This window comes from Zingiber officinale, chromosome 4A, assembly GCF_018446385.1.
Source record: "Zingiber officinale cultivar Zhangliang chromosome 4A, Zo_v1.1, whole genome shotgun sequence".
Lineage (NCBI taxonomy): Eukaryota > Viridiplantae > Streptophyta > Magnoliopsida > Zingiberales > Zingiberaceae > Zingiber > Zingiber officinale.
The window spans coordinates 122450037-122469925 of NC_055992.1; the positions used below are offsets into that span (position 1 = coordinate 122450037).

The 19889-nt window shown below is 35.5% G+C and overlaps 2 protein-coding genes and 1 long non-coding RNA gene across 4 annotated transcripts; 1 reads left to right on the forward strand and 2 right to left on the reverse strand.

Moving 5' to 3' along the window:
- The first annotated feature begins 521 nt into the window (after window positions 1-521).
- Window positions 522-3319, forward strand: LOC121970874. Of its 2 annotated transcripts, none has more exons than XR_006109025.1 (3): window positions 522-1112; window positions 2076-2222; window positions 3260-3319. It is a non-coding gene; the product is annotated as an uncharacterized LOC121970874 (long non-coding RNA). The 2 variants fall into 2 exon arrangements; XR_006109026.1 differs by having other exon boundaries at window positions 2076-2225; window positions 3260-3315.
- A 6832-nt stretch (window positions 3320-10151) lies between these two features.
- On the reverse strand, window positions 10152-10979 carry LOC121973612 (ethylene-responsive transcription factor 1B-like). The gene has a single exon (XM_042525006.1). It carries the CDS (start codon window positions 10927-10929, stop codon window positions 10315-10317), a length of 615 nt encoding a protein of 204 aa, XP_042380940.1. The 5' UTR covers window positions 10930-10979; the 3' UTR covers window positions 10152-10314.
- Window positions 10980-13133: 2154 nt separating this feature from the next.
- On the reverse strand, window positions 13134-18155 carry LOC121970875 (probable protein S-acyltransferase 15). Its single transcript, XM_042521872.1, has 7 exons — window positions 17851-18155; window positions 16497-16589; window positions 16306-16407; window positions 16104-16172; window positions 13831-13929; window positions 13655-13750; window positions 13134-13570 (listed from the first exon to the last, which is right to left on the reverse strand). Exons 1-7 carry the CDS (start codon window positions 18106-18108, stop codon window positions 13451-13453), a joined length of 837 nt encoding a protein of 278 aa, XP_042377806.1. The 5' UTR covers window positions 18109-18155; the 3' UTR covers window positions 13134-13450.
- Between the last annotated feature and the right edge of the window lie 1734 nt (window positions 18156-19889).

Consider the following 19889-nt stretch of genomic DNA (forward strand, 5'->3'; position numbering starts at 1 on the left):
ACGCTAATTATGTTCATAGTTTCTTTCGCCACTATTATCTTAAGGGTTATAATTCTATCCCCTTTTCTAATTACTCCTACAACTTCATCCTTTAACAAACTATCTACAATAATACCCACTCCATTTCTTGTTTTACTCTTTCCTGTGTACCATAACTTAAAACCCGAGTTCTCACTACAAGAAAATTGGGATTTTACAACACTTAAAAGACAACGTTTTTTTAAAAAAGTGTTGTCTTTTTCTTTTTAACAACGTTTTTAGTGAAAAGCATTGTCTATCTTTTTATTTTATTACTAATAGACAACGCTTTTTTAAAAACTGTTGTCTATTAGTGATTTTTATGGGTCAAACACAACGCTTTTTGAAAAGCGTTGTCTATTAGTATTTTTTTAGTGTCTACGGCAACGATTTTTAAAAAGCGTTGTGTATTGTTAAACCCTCATCTAAATCTGGGATAATACAAACCGTTGGATCAAGTACTCTTAGGTTTTACTCTCACAACTCCTCCTTATCTTCCCTAACCCCTCTCACAACTCCTCATCTCATGCCTATCTTCCCGAACCCCTCTCACGCATGCCCTAATCACGGTCGCGGGGAGAAGAAGCAAGGATTCTTCTCGATGCTAAGGGAGGAGGTTGCGAGGGGGCTTTCTCCATCACGGTCGTGGGGAAGGCCGAGGTCGGAGAGCCCACGGCGGAGCACATGACCTTCACCGTCACGAAGGTACTTCTGAGGGCTACGTCCGGCCGACGGAGCCGACGCCTCCGGGATCGCTGACGCTCGACTGGATCGGACTATACCCGACCCACCGCGGCCTCGTCGACTCCCTCCACATTTACAAGCACGGCCAGAACCCCGCCGAGGTCATCTGCGAGGCGCTGGCCCGGGCACTAGTCCTGTACTACCCGATCGGCGGCCGGATCGTGTAGATGGAAGGCTGCGAGCCCCGGATCGAGTGCACCGGGGAGGGCGTCTGGTTCGTGGCCACCTTCGCCAACTGCAGCCTCGCCGACGTCAACTATCTGGAGCGCCCCATGATGCTCGAGCAAAACGACATCCTACCCTTCACCGAACTCGAGACCAATCCTGCCAATACCTTGATGATGATTCAGGTAAGCAATTTTACTATATTTAGAATTGAAAAAAAAAAACAGAGAGCCAACGCAATTTAGGACTGTACAAACCCGCGGCTTCATTCTTGCTAGATCAAGCGGAATAGAAATTGAATAACCTGAAATCTTTGTTTGATTCACTTGAATGCTCCAGATCTGTTACTAGTTTGCTTCTCAAATCGATATATTGCTAGAAAGATTCAAACCCCTGGATCTTTAGTTCTAGATCTGGAAGCAAGAAGGACTTCGATCGGGTCAAAGTTCATAACTCATCCTAAATTTCAATCTAAGTTACATTGTTTATCCTTAATGATAATCTGCTGAAACAGTGGTTATCCACCGCTGAAACATTGAAACTGCAACAGTAAGGTTTTTGAAGAAATGACAAGAACAGTGGAACCCAGCTGGTTTGATGACTAGCTTGTTCTTTTCTTCCTCAATGAACCATTAGTTTTGTTGAACGAACCATCTAAGTTCAACCTTGTAGTCTTAATTGAGAGATTATCCAAATCATCCAACTTCTCTAATATATCATCAAGATTTACTCGTAAATATATCCTGTTTTGGAATTTTATTTTTAGAAAAGAGAAAAAAATAACGTTAGCTCTAAATCAACTTAGTTTCTGCATTCAAATTCAGACATTCTCTTTGCCAGAACAAGAGCTAGAGTATTTCCAACTAGCATTGCAGACTCGAGTAGTTGAAACTCATGTCTTGTTCTTGTCTCCAATTTATGCTTATCTTCTTCAACAAGAATCCACATTGATGCTAGAAAAGAAATCAGACCATGCTTACATTAATTTATTTATGCCTCAATCATGGAGATTACCATTTGTGTAACTAGCTCTCTTAGCTTTAAGCATGACTTCTGCGTCATCATAGAGAATAATAGGATCAATTGGATGTTGCAATGTTGCGGTTATCTGCTCCTAAGTAACTTTGGTGCTTGCATTAAAACAACAGGTTACTAAGTTCACATGTGGTGGGTTCCTCATTGGTCTAAGGTTCAACCACGCATCCGCAGATGGCTTAGGATCGGCACAAGTCATTTCCGCCATTGGTGACCTTATATTTTGAAGATTGAAAAGGGCTACTATGGCAATTCTGAAGGTTGTGAGTATTTAATAGTATCTAGGTGGTAATAATATCATATTTCATATGATTTACTATGGTTAACATGTTTACTGGTTCAAAAATACCATGTTTACTGGTTCAAAAATGGTTGTTGTACTGATGTGTAAAGAAGGAAGAACGACATCTTATCAAGCATATGGATGTTGTTTTGTGCAAAAGAATCATGAGTTTCAAGTAATAATTAAGATTTTCGATTTGTTCAGGGCTGCGGTCCGAATTGCATGTTAATCAACTTCCTTCTAGTGATTTGATGGAAAAGGAGATAGTGAGTTGGATAAGAAATGGTTTTCAATGAAATACGAATCCAAATATTAGTACTACATTCATAACTTTACTTATTAACCATAGACAATACCATAATCATGATGAAAATTAACGACACTGCTTTTATATTTTGGATGGCTATGATACAGAGTCAAAATCTTACCAACCATATCTAACTATTGGCTGTAGCAGTAAACATGATAATATCTTGTAGAAAATACCATATTTATTGGTTCAAAAATGGTTTTTTGCTACCTTCATGTTGACATGTTGAATTTTTAAATCCTTTCTTTGCACTCTAGAATCAAAGCTATATTTTATATGTATAGTTTAGTACATCGGAAAACTGCATTTGCTATTGGAAAATTTTAAGTCAAATTGTGTTTGATAAAGCTATAAGTTCTGCAAACCAAAGAAATCAGAACATATGTTGATTTCGACTTTAGTTCATGTGTAAGAACTTAAATGAAATATATGCTGTTCTTTTTGCACTGCATCTCTAATTATGTATTTACGTCTCACAGTGGTTTCCCTAGCATCTCCAATTATGCTATTCTTTTTGCTATATTTCCATGGCGGAAACAAAGTAGCACATGTATTTTTCATTTGCTCTATTCCCCGTTATTTTATGCTAATTAATTCTTTTTTCTTAAAAATTATTGTATGATGTGAACTGTGACCTTTATTTTCAGCTATTACCACCCAAAATTTCTTTTGCATAATACTGATGGTATTGTTTTCTGTGACAGATACACAGTGGTAGGTGTTTTGTCCCAGTCTCAAGCCGTCAATCCATTTTGATCAATATATCTAGTAGAAGTAAGCATGCAGATCGTTGTCTTCGAGGCCAGCTAGCTATTTTGTGCTTTTTTTGTTTTAAATTTGAATGTCACTATCTACTTTGAAACAGAAATATTCAGTCTTTGTGTATAGTTGAATTCTCCTGTAAATACTAATACTTTGTAGTTGAATTCTATTGTTTGGTACGAGTTTGAAATCATTAGTTGAGCTAATTAATGTTATTTTATATGTCAAATTCGAATTTGGACATGGTAAAAGAAAATTAATAGTTTTGTAAATATAAAAAAATGATTTTGTAAATAGATTTTTTTAATTTTTTTTAAAAAAAGACAACGCTTTTAAAGCGTTGCGTAAGTGTTGTCTTTGCCAAAAACAACAACGCTTTTAAAGCGTTGTAATAATGATGTTTTTGTAAAAAAATACACAACGCTTTTAAAGCGTTGTAAAAGCGTTGTCTTTGCTACAAACGACAACGCTTTAAAAGCGTTGTCATTGAGCAGACTTTTAACAACAGTGCCTTTAACAACGCTTTTTCAGGCACAAAGACAACGCTTTAAAAGCGTTGTCTATTAGTTTTTTCTTGTAGTGTCTCTATCATCTTTGTCTTCTCACCTGTCCATTTTGTCTCTTGTACACATAAAATATTAATTTTTCTCCTAATCATCATTTTTCTCCCTCTCACTATAGGAAAAAAAATGTTAAGTATAGAATTAGTATTTATAACTTATTTAATTATTAGAATCAATATATATGATATGATATTATCCATTCTAGATTTAAATCATCATAATTTTATTTTTAAATTCTACCATTTTAAATATTATCTGATCCATGATCCACTATAATTTTCTTGCCCCTTAATCCAATCAATTTATTAGGTCTTTCTTATCCATCAGTCCAATAATTTGGATTTCTCCGTCTATTGTCTGGATGCAGACATGATTCAAATTCTTATATCAATTCTTATATCAAAAAAGAATTCACATATATATCTATAATGATATGATATTATCCATTTTAGATTTACAATTTTTTTTTTAACTTTATCAAAAAAAATCTAATACTAATGAAATTATCTTTTCTTTCATAAGTCTATGATTTTTTTCTATTATTTTAAACTTGAGATTTTATTTGCATTGTTGTGACCCAACATTAATATCTTAAAAAACGAAAAAGTTGATTAATTAAATCAACCGGCTAATTTGAGTATAACTCTATTTATTAGTCAACCTTTTGAATGAAATTAATTTAAATCTAACTAGCTTCCAACCTCCTCCATTTATATTCAAAAGACATTTCATTTCTTTTCTTATAAATTTGATGTAAAGTCAAAGTGAAAGAAATGGGAATATATTCTAATACAGAAGTTGAACTTTTATTTCTTAACATAACAAACTGTTTTAAGTGAATTGACCACTTTCTCAAACATACGTGGATGGAAAATAAAATAAATATTTTTTTAGCAAAAATGAAAAGAGCATCCTGACTTATATAAATTGTCAAAAGGACAACATTTGTTTTGAAAAAAATATAAAACTAAAAAATAAAAATGACATCCTATCAGATATTTTATTCCAAGAATACCTATTCCAATATTATTATAATAACTACTAATAGATACGATAATGTATATAAATTATTCTATAGTTGCTATAATTTATTTAAGATTAATTAGGTGTTGTTTAGTTCTCTTCTAGAAATCGGAATGAGAATGAGTATTATAATATTATGGAATAAGAATAAAAATATACTTGGGTATCATTCTTAAAAATAATGTTTGGTTAGTTGAATATTTTCAATCGGAATGAACCTAAATTTTCTTTTTTGCCCTTATAGGAAAATAAGAGAAAAAATTAGATGAGAGAGAAAGTTGAATATAAGAGAAACATATGATGAGAGAGAATGATGAGAGAGAAAGTGTGATGAGAGAGAAAAAGTGCTGGGAAAAAATAAAGAGAGAAAGTATGATGAGAGAAAATAAAAAATTGAGAAGAGAAAAAGTGTGATGAGAGAGAAAGAGTGATGGGAAAAATGAAGAGAGAGGAAGTGTGATGAGAGAAAATGAGAGATTGAGGAGAGTGAAAGTATGATGAGAGAGAAAGTGTGATTAAAGAAAATGAGGAGGGAGAATGTAGACTAAAGAGAGAGATAGTGTGATGAGAGAAAATGAGGAGAGAATGCTAAAGAGAAATTGAGGAGAGAGAAAGTGTGATGAAAAAATGAGGAGAAAGTGTATAATGAAAGAAAGTGTGATGGAAGAGAATGAATAGAGAAAAATAAGGAGAGAGAATGTGTGATGGGAGAGAATATAGAGATAAAATAGTAGAGAATGTGTGATGAGAGAAAATGAGGAGAGAGGAAGTATGTTGAGAGAGAGAGTGTGATGATATAATAAGGAGAGAGAAAATATGATGAGAGAGAACAAGGACAGAGAATGTGAAATGAAAGAAAAATTGAACAAATATAGTAAAGATATTTTTATCTAAAACTGAATTCACATTCCTATTCCATCAAAATCCAAGGGAGGGGGTGGGTTACATCTATACTCAAGTTTTTAGGTTTCATTCCAAAATCTTAATTTCATTCCCATCAACCAAACACAAGGTCTGGAAATAAATTCATTCCCTCATTCCTAAACCCCTAAATCAAACGCCACCTTAGAGTGCACAATCTATGGTTTAGTTTAATTAAAATAAAATTGATGATTTTTCACATCATAGGTAGCTATTACACACTTTTAGTTAAATAATAAATCTTAATATCATGTACCCTTAGATGGTGCGATGATTAAGGTATGAAGTATTGTCATATGAGGTTTTAGGGTTAATACTTAGCATGTCCAAGTATGTTCTTCCTCATTCCTTGACCATTTACACTAATGGTTAATAGTCATCCATGATTGATGATTTACTTCCTCTGTGTCATCTAATTATAAAATAGTTATATAACCTATTAGCATCTCCTAGGACATTATAATAATATTGTAAAAAACATGACACTCATTTAATTGAATTTGGTGTTTATTATTTTTTAAAAATAAACAAATAAATAATTCCACATTATGATAAAAAAAATGTTTTTTTTTTTTGTCAATCCAACTATTCTTCTACTTCATTTGTTTTTAAGTCTTCATGACATTTACCTTTTGATTCAGATATTTTAAAGAAAAGGATCATCTCAACAAAGTCAAAGTCTGTTCATGGAAGATGAAGACAATTTAAAAATGGATTTGAATTCCATTTTCCATTCTTGAGTCAAACATTTGACTTTCTAAAATCAAACATTTGCCTTTTTAAAGTCAAAATTAGATACTTATTTGTTTGCCAGTTAATTACATATCTATAATTTTAACTAATTACTCTCTGAGTTGACTTGATCCGAAAGTCCACTTAAAACTACGAAGATAGACTGGAACATTCTTAAATTAATTACCCCTTGACATTTCAAAATGTTGACCTTGTTGATCAATAAACATTTTGTTGAAGGAGGACTTTTGTAAATAATTCCTCCAAATATATATTTTCCACCAAAGATTATATATGGCACCGGATGATCGTCTCTGTTGATTTCAGCTTGTTAATTTAAAATCAAAAGTCAACTTTTTATGGCACCGGATGATGCCATGTGATTTGCGAATCTATTTATGGTCAAATTTTCAGATATAATAATTTTTTATTCCTAATATTAATACAAATATAAATAAAAAATTATTTTTAAAAAATAAATTTTTGAAGGGCAAATGTATGCCTAGAAAATAGGAACATCAATTTCACCCATAAATTTAGAGCTCCTTAAGGAAAACTTAGAATGGGGACTAGTTCCAGGACTATTTTCGGATATCGATTCAGGTTTAGAGATTTTTTAAATCCCCGTGATGTGATGATGATGAAAGGTCTCATCATGTTGTTATAGTAGAGATTAAAGTTAAGGTGGTCAACGCGTAGATGACATCGGCCGGTTGAGCGAAGTTTGTCCCGACCGGGGGAAGGTTCCGACCCGACATTGCTTTCGACACGGGAAGCAATCAAATAGCCGACGCTCAAGGGAGACAATGTGCAGAAGCCTAGCCGAGCGACTACCCTGCTCGGCCTGGCAACAGGAAACAATCGACGTTCGGAGACAATGTGCAGAAGCTGAGTTGAGCAGCTACCCCGCTCGACCAAACAGTAGAGTTCAATATGCAGAATGGATACCTCGCTCGACCCGATATCAACTTCTACAATAACAAAGTAGACTTGCAACCAAGCAGACACACACGAAGGGGCAACAAGGGTCTGGCCGACCAGACGGGGTACCAGTGTGGCAAAATTCCGGCCGAACGGCCAACTCGCTCGGCCTAGCAGTACACTTCTGATATCCAGTGATATCCTTTTGGGAGTTGGTGCCGCCGACACTGAGCATGAGCTGCCAGAAAATCGTACGACGGAAACTTCTACTGTCACTTCAGAAATATTCTTGGCCCGTTAAGATATTGCTTCAGGGACATTTTACTAGCAAATCTTTTCAGGAAAAGTTTTGAGAAGCGTGCTTGCCTTGGAAAGCATGCACACGCGCTATCGAAACTCTATATAAAGGGGAGGTCCAAGCATCAGCGAAGGTATGCGATATTCACTGTTTGCGCTACAGTTTTCTTGTTACCCCGCTTCATTCCTCATCGTGGGTGACTGACTTGAGTGTCAGAGGGCTAATGTCGGGAACCTCGATCTTCCCTGATTCGATACTGACATAGTCTGTGTTACAGATCCGCGCGGAGTCCACAGGAGATCAACGTGAGCGTCACATTCCTAGTTTTCTGTCTTTTCGACTTTCGGACAGGATCACCCCGTATTTGAACGGGGATGTAAATAAGGATACTATCTTTATCTCTGAATTTGCCTTGAAACGACACCGATGGGAGATAGGAATAGGGACGGGGACGAGGATTCCCTTATTAATTTGATAAGTATTAAATGAGAAGCGAGGATGACAATCATTCTAAATTTATTTTCGATAATAGAAAGTGGAGATGGGATTTAATCTCCACGGGACCAGGAATATAGATTTCCTAATTAAATAGAAATGGAGATGGAGGCCTAGATGGAAGATAATGAAAAGATAGCAGATGATTAAGGATTTAATTGACCGAGTATATTTTAATGATAGATTGAACAATATATAAGGAAAATAATAATTTAGAAACTTTGATTAGAGGACAAACTTTTCTCCTAAATATTATCAGTTAAGTAGTAACTTGATATTAGACGAGTTGACACATTCCTTGAGTTATTTGATGCATTCATCGGGTCTAGTCAATGCACCCTTTCAAATTAGTTGCCAGTTGCCACACCCGTTTGAGTTTAATCTTTTAATGATGATTATCACGAGTACAACCTAGGCGACGAACTCAATAAATTTAAAAAAATAATATAACATAAAATATTTACTCATTAGTTCTAGTTGAAATAATGATTCACCAATTCTCTAAGTTTATCTATGATTTAAAATTAACAAATTATATATAATCTTACTTCTTCATAATATTTAGTATTTATATATATATATATATATATATATGAGACATTCATTCTAATCTAAATAATCATACTAATTAGTCACCTAATAAAATTTATATTTTACAACTATATATATTTCAATTAATGAAACATGAAAAAAAAAAAGAAATATTACGCCTCTTTTTGTTCTTATTGTTGTTTGACAAAGGGAAAAAAAGTGCTACTTGTAAAGTTGCTAAAAAAATTAAAATGAAAACCGTTACTTCTGATAAAAATATAGAATAGAATATAGGAAGGAACAAAAGAACTTTACCTTATTCATTAATAATTAACTTTGGCTAGTTTTTAATAGCTCAACAACGACACAAAGAGAGTAAGATAGGATAAAACAAGACTATTTGCGGTGCCACACTAGAAAATACAAAAAGAAAAAAATGATAAAACCTACGATTGTTTTAATTTTATTGCTGGAAGAGGACAACAACTGATATTATATTTCTTGATTGTTAGAGAAAAAAAAACGAAAAAGAACTCTTACGCTTGAAAAAATGAGAGGAAAAAGTTTCAGATTTACTCACTATCAATGGAGGAGCGAAGGAAATGAAGAAAATGGTAAGAAAGAGAAAGGTAAAAAATAAAAAAGATGAATAGGAAAAAGCACGTGTGGTTGTTCATAGGGAGGGGGAAAAATACATAAAAGATTTTTCAAAAATATTTTAATTCATTTTAAATCGATTAAATCAGTTTAAATTTTAAATTTAATTTGATTATAACTTGACCAAAATAATTCTAAATCAATTCTGATTTAAACCAACGTACCCATTCTCATAAAAATAATATTAATAGATAACTTAGATCTAAGACTTTTCAAATATAGGATCAATTTCAATTTCGCGATGACAAACCACGATAATGAATCAGTAGGTTAAAGTGATAGCGAGGTATGATATTAATTTTTAAAAAAAAAATCTCGCGGCGGTCACGCCCTCCCATCCCCTATGCTACTCCTCATTGTCACTAATGAATCAGTTAATCATTGAGATACCCCTTGAGGGCAGGGCACAATGCAGTGACAAAAGCGCATTCAACAAGGTAAGCACCCACGGACCCACGGTTCATTATGAGACGATCGACGAGGCGTAACGACCAGTTATTTCCAATCACATCTGATGATTGAAAATAATCTTAATTAATTTAGAGTTGTTAGCTAGGTCAAACACATACATTACATACGAGCAGAGACCGCAGGCAGCCTTAATTAGGGCATCAGATGCAACCCTACACTAATTATTGACTAGCAAATGAATATGATAATATATATATATATATATAAGTGGGACAAAAAAAATTAAAATAATGCAAAATATATCGTTTTCAGACCCCACATCATATAGTTAGATCGATCGATGCCTTTTTGTGTCCAGAGAAGAAAAAATTAACTTCTCTGTTAATGATATTTCCAACTAAATGAAGAAGAAAGAAGAAATAAGAAAGAAGAAAGATGATTTTTATTAGTTACTAAGAAGGTTTGGGAGCTCTGAAACCCTAAGTAGCTCTTCCAAGTAATCGGCTCCGAGATCCTCGAGCTCCAGCACGTGCTGGATGGCGCTCTGGGCGGTCGAGGCCTTGCTCTTCCGGATCGCCGGCGACGGCCTCCGCCGCCTGATTAGGTGCTTCTTCTTCAGGGCCATGACGAAGGAGCCATCGTCGACGGATGCGGCGGCGCTCCTGCGCCAGCAGTCCAGCTGCCTGAGCGACTCCTGCACCCGCTCCATGGGGAAGTTGAGCACCGCCAGCCGCCCCCGCATCGACAGCGCCGCCTGGTCGTAGGCCATCGCGGCCGCCTCCGCGGTGTCGAACGTCCCCAGCCACACCCGCGCGCCGTTCCGCGACGAGTCCCGGATCTCCGCCGCGAACTTCCCCCACGGCCGCCGCCGCACTCCCCGGTACCCGCCGGCGGAGGGCGGGCGGTGCCGCCCCGACTCCGCCTCTACGACGGCCGACGCGGCCTCGGGGAGCGCGTCGAGGAGGGCCGTGCCGCCGGAGTCGTTGGAGTCGAAGGGGAGCTGGGAGGCGGCGCCGCAGGAGAAAGATCCGGAGGATCCGGACAAGAACTCGACGTTCATCGGTCGATCTATTTATAGGTAATTTATGGGAGCGGCTTCGATTGGGTCGACGAAAATGGGAGGAGGGGAGAATGTTTATAGCAGGGAGGGAATCAAAATCTCAAGCCACTCGAAAAGTAAACGGGTGGAAGTTGGAATGAACGACAAAAACAGAAAGGGACCCACCGGACTCTCAATCTGGATTGCGTGACGTACGGCGGCTAGATACGACAATATACGATGACGTCACGCGTGAAAAGTTTTCCAGGAGGGGTTGGATGCTGTCGGGATGTATTGGATATTTGGATGGCCGACTTGCCCTTGGAGGTAAGGCATGCGACAGAGAAACTTTAAAAAAAAAAGAAAAAATTATCCCACTATGAGTATGATATCTCTAGTATAGAGATTGATTTTTAGAAACCAACAATCTAAAATTTATTTTATCATACGTTTTACGTCTGTATATTTACATATATTTTCTTTTATATTCATGGGACCGACACTATGATGCTGATAGAATTATATTTTTTTTTAAAAAAATACGCCCACAAAATATCTTTCAAGTTAATTTTAAAATTTTAATTTTTGATGGTAAGGATTTAATGAATAAAACTAGTAAAAACACTAATAGGAGCAAGATAGAATATAAAATAAAAAATAAATAAGATGGGTATAAAAAAGTAAAGTGTCTTAGTTTTTATAAAAATTCTAAAATGAAATGTATGTGAATTAGTTGGTTTAACGATCTTAAAAGAAAGTATTAATAATGGATGCCAAAAGAAATGTTAAAAGAATGTCAAGTAGACGAAAGCATAGCTAGGAAGGAGAGATGCACGTAATGATCTTGTAATTAGAATGTGAAACAATTCCATGAGATCGGGTGATGTTAGAAAGATCATCAAATGAAAAAAAAAAAATGTTATGTCGAGTTATTACCAAGGAAGAAAAGAAAACTAAAGAGGTAAGGAAAACCAACAAAGACAAAGGACGATAATGAAGATAAATCAATAAATAAATCGTATAACATATGGAACAATGAATGATGTGGTGCAATGATTGGATACTTTCTTAGTTTTTGAGATATAAGGATTGAATTTCTATTTCGATAAATTAACGAATAAATTTTTATGAGATTGAATCAATCACCCTCATAATTAGTAAGTTGTGTCAACTGAAAAATTGATAGAATTTGATTTATGATATTTGCATTAATATATTAACAAAGAAACTATCCATCAATATTATTAATATGTTTGATAACATACATATTAATGTTAGATATATGATATTTGCATTGAAGACCTGACCAAATTTAAGGGACACTGCGTCTTAATTACTTGTGATGCATGGCTGCTGAATAGCAGAATAAGATTGATTGCGCCCTAAAAAATATCAGCTAGAAAATAATTCCTCCTAAATTATTAATTACGAGTAACAATCATTAATTCTCTTTTGAAAAATGATGTTAGATTAACGCAAGTTTTTTAAGTTAATAAGTTGGATATGTATGTAATTAATTATTTAAACTAATTGGAAAATGCTATTGCTGTCTGATATCATTCTGTTTGGATCTCTTCGTGTTGTTCTTCCTTTACTAGGAGGAGATAATATAATTAATAGAAAATTATGGAGGTGCATGTGATTATTTACCTTTTTTAGGTTTACATGTGATTGATTAAGTTAATTAAGTTATATATTTGCATGCAATTTGAATGTGTCATTCTATTTGGATTTTTCTGTTGTCTGAAAGCAGGCAATAGGGAACTGACAAAGAGTGTAAGCATCTGATGCATACAATAAAACTACACTTAATTAATAAAGCCATCAAAGTACCCCAAAAACATTTCCTATTTGCATATAAAATTATCTCGAGGGGATACCTAAACACTTAAATACAAAGTATAATAAAACAAATTCACATTCAAACAAAATCCAGGACAGTCACAATATTTAACAATTCGCAAAATATAACATCACAAGATACAAAATTTACATTCCCAATAGCTCCTGTCTACAATTTTTTTGGGAAGCACGTCGACAAGAAATATAAAAAAAAATAAAAACCTAAAATAAGGTCAAGGGTGGAGTATGACCATGTTTAAGAGGTGCTAAGGTGATGAGGATTAGAGTCACACTGAAATGAAATATTAAAAAGGAGTAGGATGAGAGAATGCAAGAAGAGAAGAGGGTAGCTCAGCAACTAACTAGAAATTAAGTTTCACTAATTAAATACTCCATAGTATTAATAGATTTCTTTAAGGTGTGGAAAAGTTCAGAGCTACTCTGAAACAGGAGGATTTGTGTATTACAACTTCAAGTATTCACTCTCCTATGATTTACAAAAGCGTGTTCATCATGGAACAAATGGTATCTAAAACTAATGTCACCATATTTTCTCTCTGAAACAAAGAATACATTTTCAATAGAGAAAACCCCTACCCGCTGTTGCTGCACATACAATCGAAATTTATATCTGACCTCTGTCGTCTTTTATCAACGCGAATGAAGGCCATTGATGGTGCTGCTTGCTAGCAGTTTAGATTTAACTGTTGGGAGAAACAGGAGGTCGGTCATCAGCTTTTGATATCGCAAACTGTGTGCCGTCTCTGAGATGGCCTGTTGCCGTAGGCCAAAGCCATTTCAGAACATTTGGACCAAGAATCTGCCAGACAATTACGATCAATAAAGTCAACTGAATGAGAAAACTCATGACATAATCCGCAAAGTTAAGAAAGGGATGTAGTACCATGGAAAGATTCTTATATACACCAAGATCGAACCGATGATGATGCTTCTGGCCACTTTTCTTAGCCAGCCACATTGCTCTTACCGCAATTCGGTACTGGTTGAAAACCAAATAGGTGGATATGTCATTTTCATAAAGTGAATACATGACGCTGAAGGCTGAAACGTACAACTGACCTCTATGGTCGTAATGTTATGAGTCAGCAGATAAATGTGCCAGCCCAGTAGGGTGCTCAAAGCCAAGCTCAACAAAGATACAAGAGAACCAAAGAGGACCTGTCATCTGTTTTGGTCAGTAATATTAATATGAAAAGAAAGAGCTAGAAATGGAGGAGAGAACAATTCGTACACTTTGCTGTGGTAAACCAAGTTCGAATTTTTATCTGTGTAATGACCAATCAATGTTGTGTATTAGCATGGGTAAGATTATTGATAGGGCATTAAACATGCATGGTCAGGATGGTGCCACATTTGTTTTGAGAGTAGGAATAGGGATCAATTTGTGATCGTTGGTTCTGACCAATAGGAGCTTGACATGTGTCCAAGTCAATTGAGGTCATTATCAAGATAAGCTACGTCCACCATCAGTTGTGGACTCACCAGAAGAGTTGGAGCCATCAAAGGGGACTTGCCAACAGGGGAGGACTACAATTCTCTAAGCAAAATGATAAACTTCCCACATTAGATATCTTCCAACCTCATTCGGTCAGTTCACAAACACCTTCCGTTTCAACCCCACCAACTTCCTTGAAGCTCACTTTGCCTCAGTGGGCCATTCCGACTCACCTCATTCTAAAGACATCAACCGCACCTAACCTAGTTCACCTCAGACACATTACCTACAGCTTGTCTGAATTAATTCCACTAACCCGACCAAACTCCTACCAACTTAACCTCCTCTAGCCCACAATCCAAAATCAGAAGTCTGAGTTGGGAACAAAATCCTAGCAGATTTCACTACCTATTTTATTTGACAATAACATATATCTTCCATGAAATTAGGGGGGTCAATTCAGATGGATCAAGTCGGATTCATGTCGGATTAGAAAAAAATATTATAAAAATTCTCAACCCAAACTCAACCTAAATCCGAATACAACCCGAAACCCCTAAATCCGAATCCGACCAACCCGAATAACCCGATTTAAAACGGCTTTTTTGTGTGGCTATTTTCCTTATAATTCTTCACATTTATCTCAATATTTCATCATTATTATACTAACATTGATATTGATATACATAAAAGCATCTTAATTTTTAAAATAAAATTTAATTTAATCCCAAAAACTCCACTAAAACTTAAATTCGGATCAACTCGGGTCAACCTGAACCCGGCCTGAAAATTCCAACCCGAAAACCCTCCAACCCAAGCTTGACCTGAACAAGAAAACCCTCAATCCGAACCTAATTTTTTTTGGATCGACTCGGATTGGATCGTCAGGTCGAATTCATTTTGACACCCCTACATGCAATATGACTACAAGGTATCATTCATGGACCAAAATTGCATATGGATTTTATTATATTATTTGATCTTCACTCACCTAACATTTATTAGGGAATTAGTAATCATCTTGTTCTGGAACCACCTACTTTTAAGAATGTCAAGGTTTGAGTCCTTCTAATGGGTAAAGAGCAGTTGTTGTAACTTGACTGATATATATTCTAATAAAATTGTACAAGAAGTCATGTGGCTCAAGCTCACTTTGTTATAGCATAAGCAGTGTTGCTCTCAACTATTTGGGATGGGTTACAATAAATCAATAGCAACGTTTTAATTAGCTCAAATATAGTTGTCTTGGTCACCTTCTATCTCTTATTCCTTCAATTATAATCAGCTTAATTGTCTAGGTAAGGAAAATATTGGTCATCCTTCGGCATGATAATGCCATCTTAATCTATCTCATTTTATTATCCATTCAGGCCAGGCTATATCTACGTATACTTAGGCTCCCTAGCTCACTGACAAAGCAGCAAAAGAAAACTACGAATTTCTAGATACCACAAGAGGAACTATTTTATGGGCTACACTACATTGTTCTCATGCCTTCACGCTGTATTTTATGGAGTAGTTTGGGACAAATTGATCTTGAAAAGTTGACATGAATGCTCATGAACAGTAGGCTAGAGACATGGATATTCTAATATTAGAAAGGATGATGTAGCACCTTTAGGGTATTCCATAATGCAGAGAAAAATGAAGTGATCTTGGATACATAATAAATAAAATCACATTTGGAGCAATCCTGAAAGTTAAATGATCTAAATATGTTAACAAAATAATCATTAGGCTTGTAAAAAAATTAACAATATCAGATATCAACAGATACAACATGTTGTATCACATAAGCCAGGTTAAATCACTTTAAAATATACCTACCAAACAAGATATAAAATCAACAAGAGCCCATTTCATGAAATAAACCTAATGCACTAAATTGTGCACTTACATAGAAAATCTTATTATAGACTCCCTCAAAATTGTGATGCTCTTCAAGAGTATTGATAAAAAACACCACCTGAGACATCAAATCAATCAGTTTATTACTTTTTGATCATGAACAAAGATAAAATACAAAAGGTCAAAATGCACAAGAATAAGGACACATGCCAGAGTTAGTTATATATGGTGGGTAAATGCAGAAAAAATACCATGGAATAGATAGATGCCATGGCTGCGTGAAAGACACATAAAATGAAGGCTTTATAGTTTGCATATCCTACACAATTACTTATCCATGCACAATGATGATCCTGCAGCAAATTTAGATTGTTACAATGTAGCTTGTATAGAATAAACAAAGTTCAACATTGTTAATGAGCATAAGGTGTATCATACCTACCATTTTCAACACACACCTTCTGCAGACTCGACAGTGATGTGCTCGTGGTGGTTTATAAGTGCTACATTTGTCACAATATTTCAAGGGTTCCCCCTGTTGACAACCATTCAAATACAAATATTTAAAACTGAGAAGCGAGAACACAATGATCAAAACTACATAGATATGGACTTGCAAAAATAGCATGCTCCTATGTCAAAGCAAATAAGGGATGACAGTATACCATCTAAGAAGGGAAATAAATAGGTTAATAGCAAAAGATATTTCAAGTAGAGGATCAACATCTATACATGCAACTAGTTCTAATTTCATTTACATATATCTTGCCTAGAGTAGCTTACAACAGTAGCAAGGATACATAAAAGAAAAATAAGAGAAAACTTTAACATATAAAGATCTTAAAATAGAGTAAATACATTGATGGTAAGTTCAGAAACCATCTATTACAAGAACAACAAATTGTGTTTCCAAACGTTTGTAGTCAGCTACATGGATTTTAAGCCCATGTAAGGCCATATCAATCATCAATAATACTTATATACTTTAGGCCTTACAATTAATTATAATATTTCGGTTGCTTTGTAAACTGTGAACCTCCAACTTTAGTTAGTTCAACATGGGTGACTAATTTGAAACTAACTAGGCAGCGAAACCTATTTTAGTTCGGTTAAGCATAAAAGCTAAAAGGGCAATGCAATAGATGATTCTTTACATTTCCTGATCCATGTAACAAGAAAAGAGTTATGAGATTTTATGTCTATTGAATCATGGATAATTGAGTATAAGGAAAACAAAAGCTTCCGACAGGTGTTCTCCATAAATTAGTATATGAAATTGGTGTTTGAAAGATTCAGTAGCATTAATGGCTTCATATAGTGCAGTCAAGAATCAATCTGTTTCAGTCCACCTCATCACAAACTGAATCAGAAGAATAAAACGACACCAAATATACATTTATTTCTAAACTCGAGGATTCTAACGATCATCATTACTAGCTTGAGCAGCGCATACGCCACAAATACTTTAGGATGTAGAAGAACCCAAAGGAGAAGTTATTCAAATGTGGCAATGCTACTAGAGAGAGATCCGAGAAAGTCACTCCAAACAACAAATGGATCCAGTGAATCTCAAATCTAATCAATATGACAAATAGTATGCATATGGCCTCGTTAGTCATAATCAAGCCATCCACAGACATATAGTAGGGCTTCCGAACACAACCATATCGTTTTCATCAAACTCTCAGCTAAAACACCATGAGACTGAGTCCTGAGTCCAAGTTCTACCTCATAAATAAATAAACAAATAAATAAATAAATAAAAGAAACAAGAATTAAGGTGAATAATAACTCACAAACTTCAGAGGGTCTTCAGTTTCGGGGGCGAAAGAAGGAGGAACGCTTCCCGGATCGGTGAGCACGGCCACGAAGAAGGAGAACAGGCACATGAAGGCGAGCCAACTAAAGATGCAAGCGTTGAGGCGACCGGGCGAGGTGCTGAGGCCGAGCAGATCGTCAACGAAGACGAACACCGTTATGTAGTACACGACTCCGATGAGCGAGATCGCGGCGATAACCGGCGACGAGGCCAATTTTCCCTTTCCTCCCCCCATCGCCCTCTCCCGGATCTGACAGAGAGGAGGAAAGGAATGACGAGCATGGAAGAGATCAGGTCCCCTTTTCTCCCGCACTGTTCAGCTGCACGATTATTGATGCAGAACGGACGGCCGAAAAGATGACTGGAACTAGGCTGTCATGGATTGGGCTCGTGTCGAGTCCAATCCATTTAAAACATTTTGATCCTCTGTTAGTGGGCTTGGGCCTGGATAAGGCCCAGCATGAATGTTAATAGGGATGGTTAGGAACCTACATCCATTTAAGTAAAATATAATTATACTTAACAATCGAGTTCAAATGAGATGTCGATGACATCATCATCGAGTTAATTAACCAGAAGAGTGAACTTCTAGAGTTAAAAGTTTACAAGCATAGTAGACTTTTTGCGATATAAATTTCATACTTTGCTTTTGTCCCCATTTATATGGAAGAATTCTATGGTTTTTTAGAAATTTTTGCCTTTTTAGAATGATTTATTTTTGAACTTTATGCTCTTATTTTCACTATCATTGTTTCTCTCATCTAAAGAAAGTACAATTATTGGAGCTAATTTAATAGAAAAAAAAGGTTAACCATTGATCGCTCTCTTTTTAGTTGAACATCTTTTGGCCTATATGATATGATAATTTTAGCTCGACAATCATAAATAGAAACATGCATCCTTTTTAGTATTGATATTCCATGTGATTTATGGATATACTACCAATCAACTACATGACAAATTCAAATGTTAGAACAAAAGAACTCCAATTAGTAAGGAATTGTAAGCCCTATCAAAGGTAATAGTTATCAAGATTATTTTAAGGGAAAAATAAAATAAAACTGAGATGCAGTAAATTTTTTTTCCAAGAATATGAAGATTGATATAATATTTATTTGAAAATTTGCTATTGAGTTTAAATAGCCCAAATATAATTTTTTTTTTGGAAAACAATAAAAATCATACACAAGCAATATGAAAATATTCAAGTAAAAATAGATGCCAAATTCCACTACTTTCATGAAAGATTGTTAAAATATGAGGGTTGCTTGATTTCTAATGAACTAGGAATTTAAAGAGGGTTGTCCTTCACTCTAGCCCAATTAAAAAAACTTATATATTTTATGTTGTGTTCGATTGTGCTTGTGATCCTGTCATTTTATCCTGGAAACAGACGTCCATTGAATCCTCCGAGCACCGCGGAGGGACCGAATCTATTTCAAGGACACAGCGCTCTGCTGGACTCAGCATCCACTTTGAGTTCGTATTGCAGCTCTCGACATCCTGTTAGCAACGCTCAGCAGCAACGTGGCGTCGCTCGACAACTCACGGTATCCGCGACTCACCTACTCGACACGTGGCTCAGCTCGCTAGAGTCGACAGTTTGAGATTATCTACTCAAACCTACTTGATTGTAAGTCCTTGTGACTCTGGTACACATTCAGAAGTGTGAAAAAGAGTTCCTGAGACCAATTGTAACGGGTTTACTCCTAACATTTTATAGCCTACAATTTGACGCCAAGAAGAATTGATATATTCCTTATTTTTTTTCCTTTTTCTCTTTGTTATTTTATTTGATGCTTAACTCACCCTTCCACATCCCAAACTCAGTCCACCTCTAACTTCTAGGTCCATCCTTGAAATTAAGTATTTTTTCAATTTTATTTCTATGAGGTACAATCATTTATCTTTTAATCTCTTACAATAAGTTTTTTTAAATAATTTATCAAAATGCATCTTAGTATAAAGTGCACCTCTTCGTATAATGCTTACCTACGAGGTGTAAGTTGTTTTATA

What these genes read in the sequence shown, in the direction of transcription:
- LOC121973612 (XM_042525006.1), bottom strand. Translation starts at nt 10,929, where the DNA reads ATGAACGTCGAGTTCTTGTCCGGATCCTCCGGATCTTTCTCCTGCGGC.
- LOC121970875 (XM_042521872.1), bottom strand. Translation starts at nt 18,108, where the DNA reads ATGGGGGGAGGAAAGGGAAAATTGGCCTCGTCGCCGGTTATCGCCGCG. An exon ending in GAAGGTGTGTGTTGAAAATG is followed by an intron (nt 16,408 to 16,496) that starts GTAGGTATGATA and finishes AATTTGCTGCAG; the next exon opens with GATCATCATTGTGCATGGAT. An exon ending in TATATAAGAATCTTTCCATG is followed by an intron (nt 13,571 to 13,654) that starts GTACTACATCCC and finishes ATTGTCTGGCAG; the next exon opens with ATTCTTGGTCCAAATGTTCT.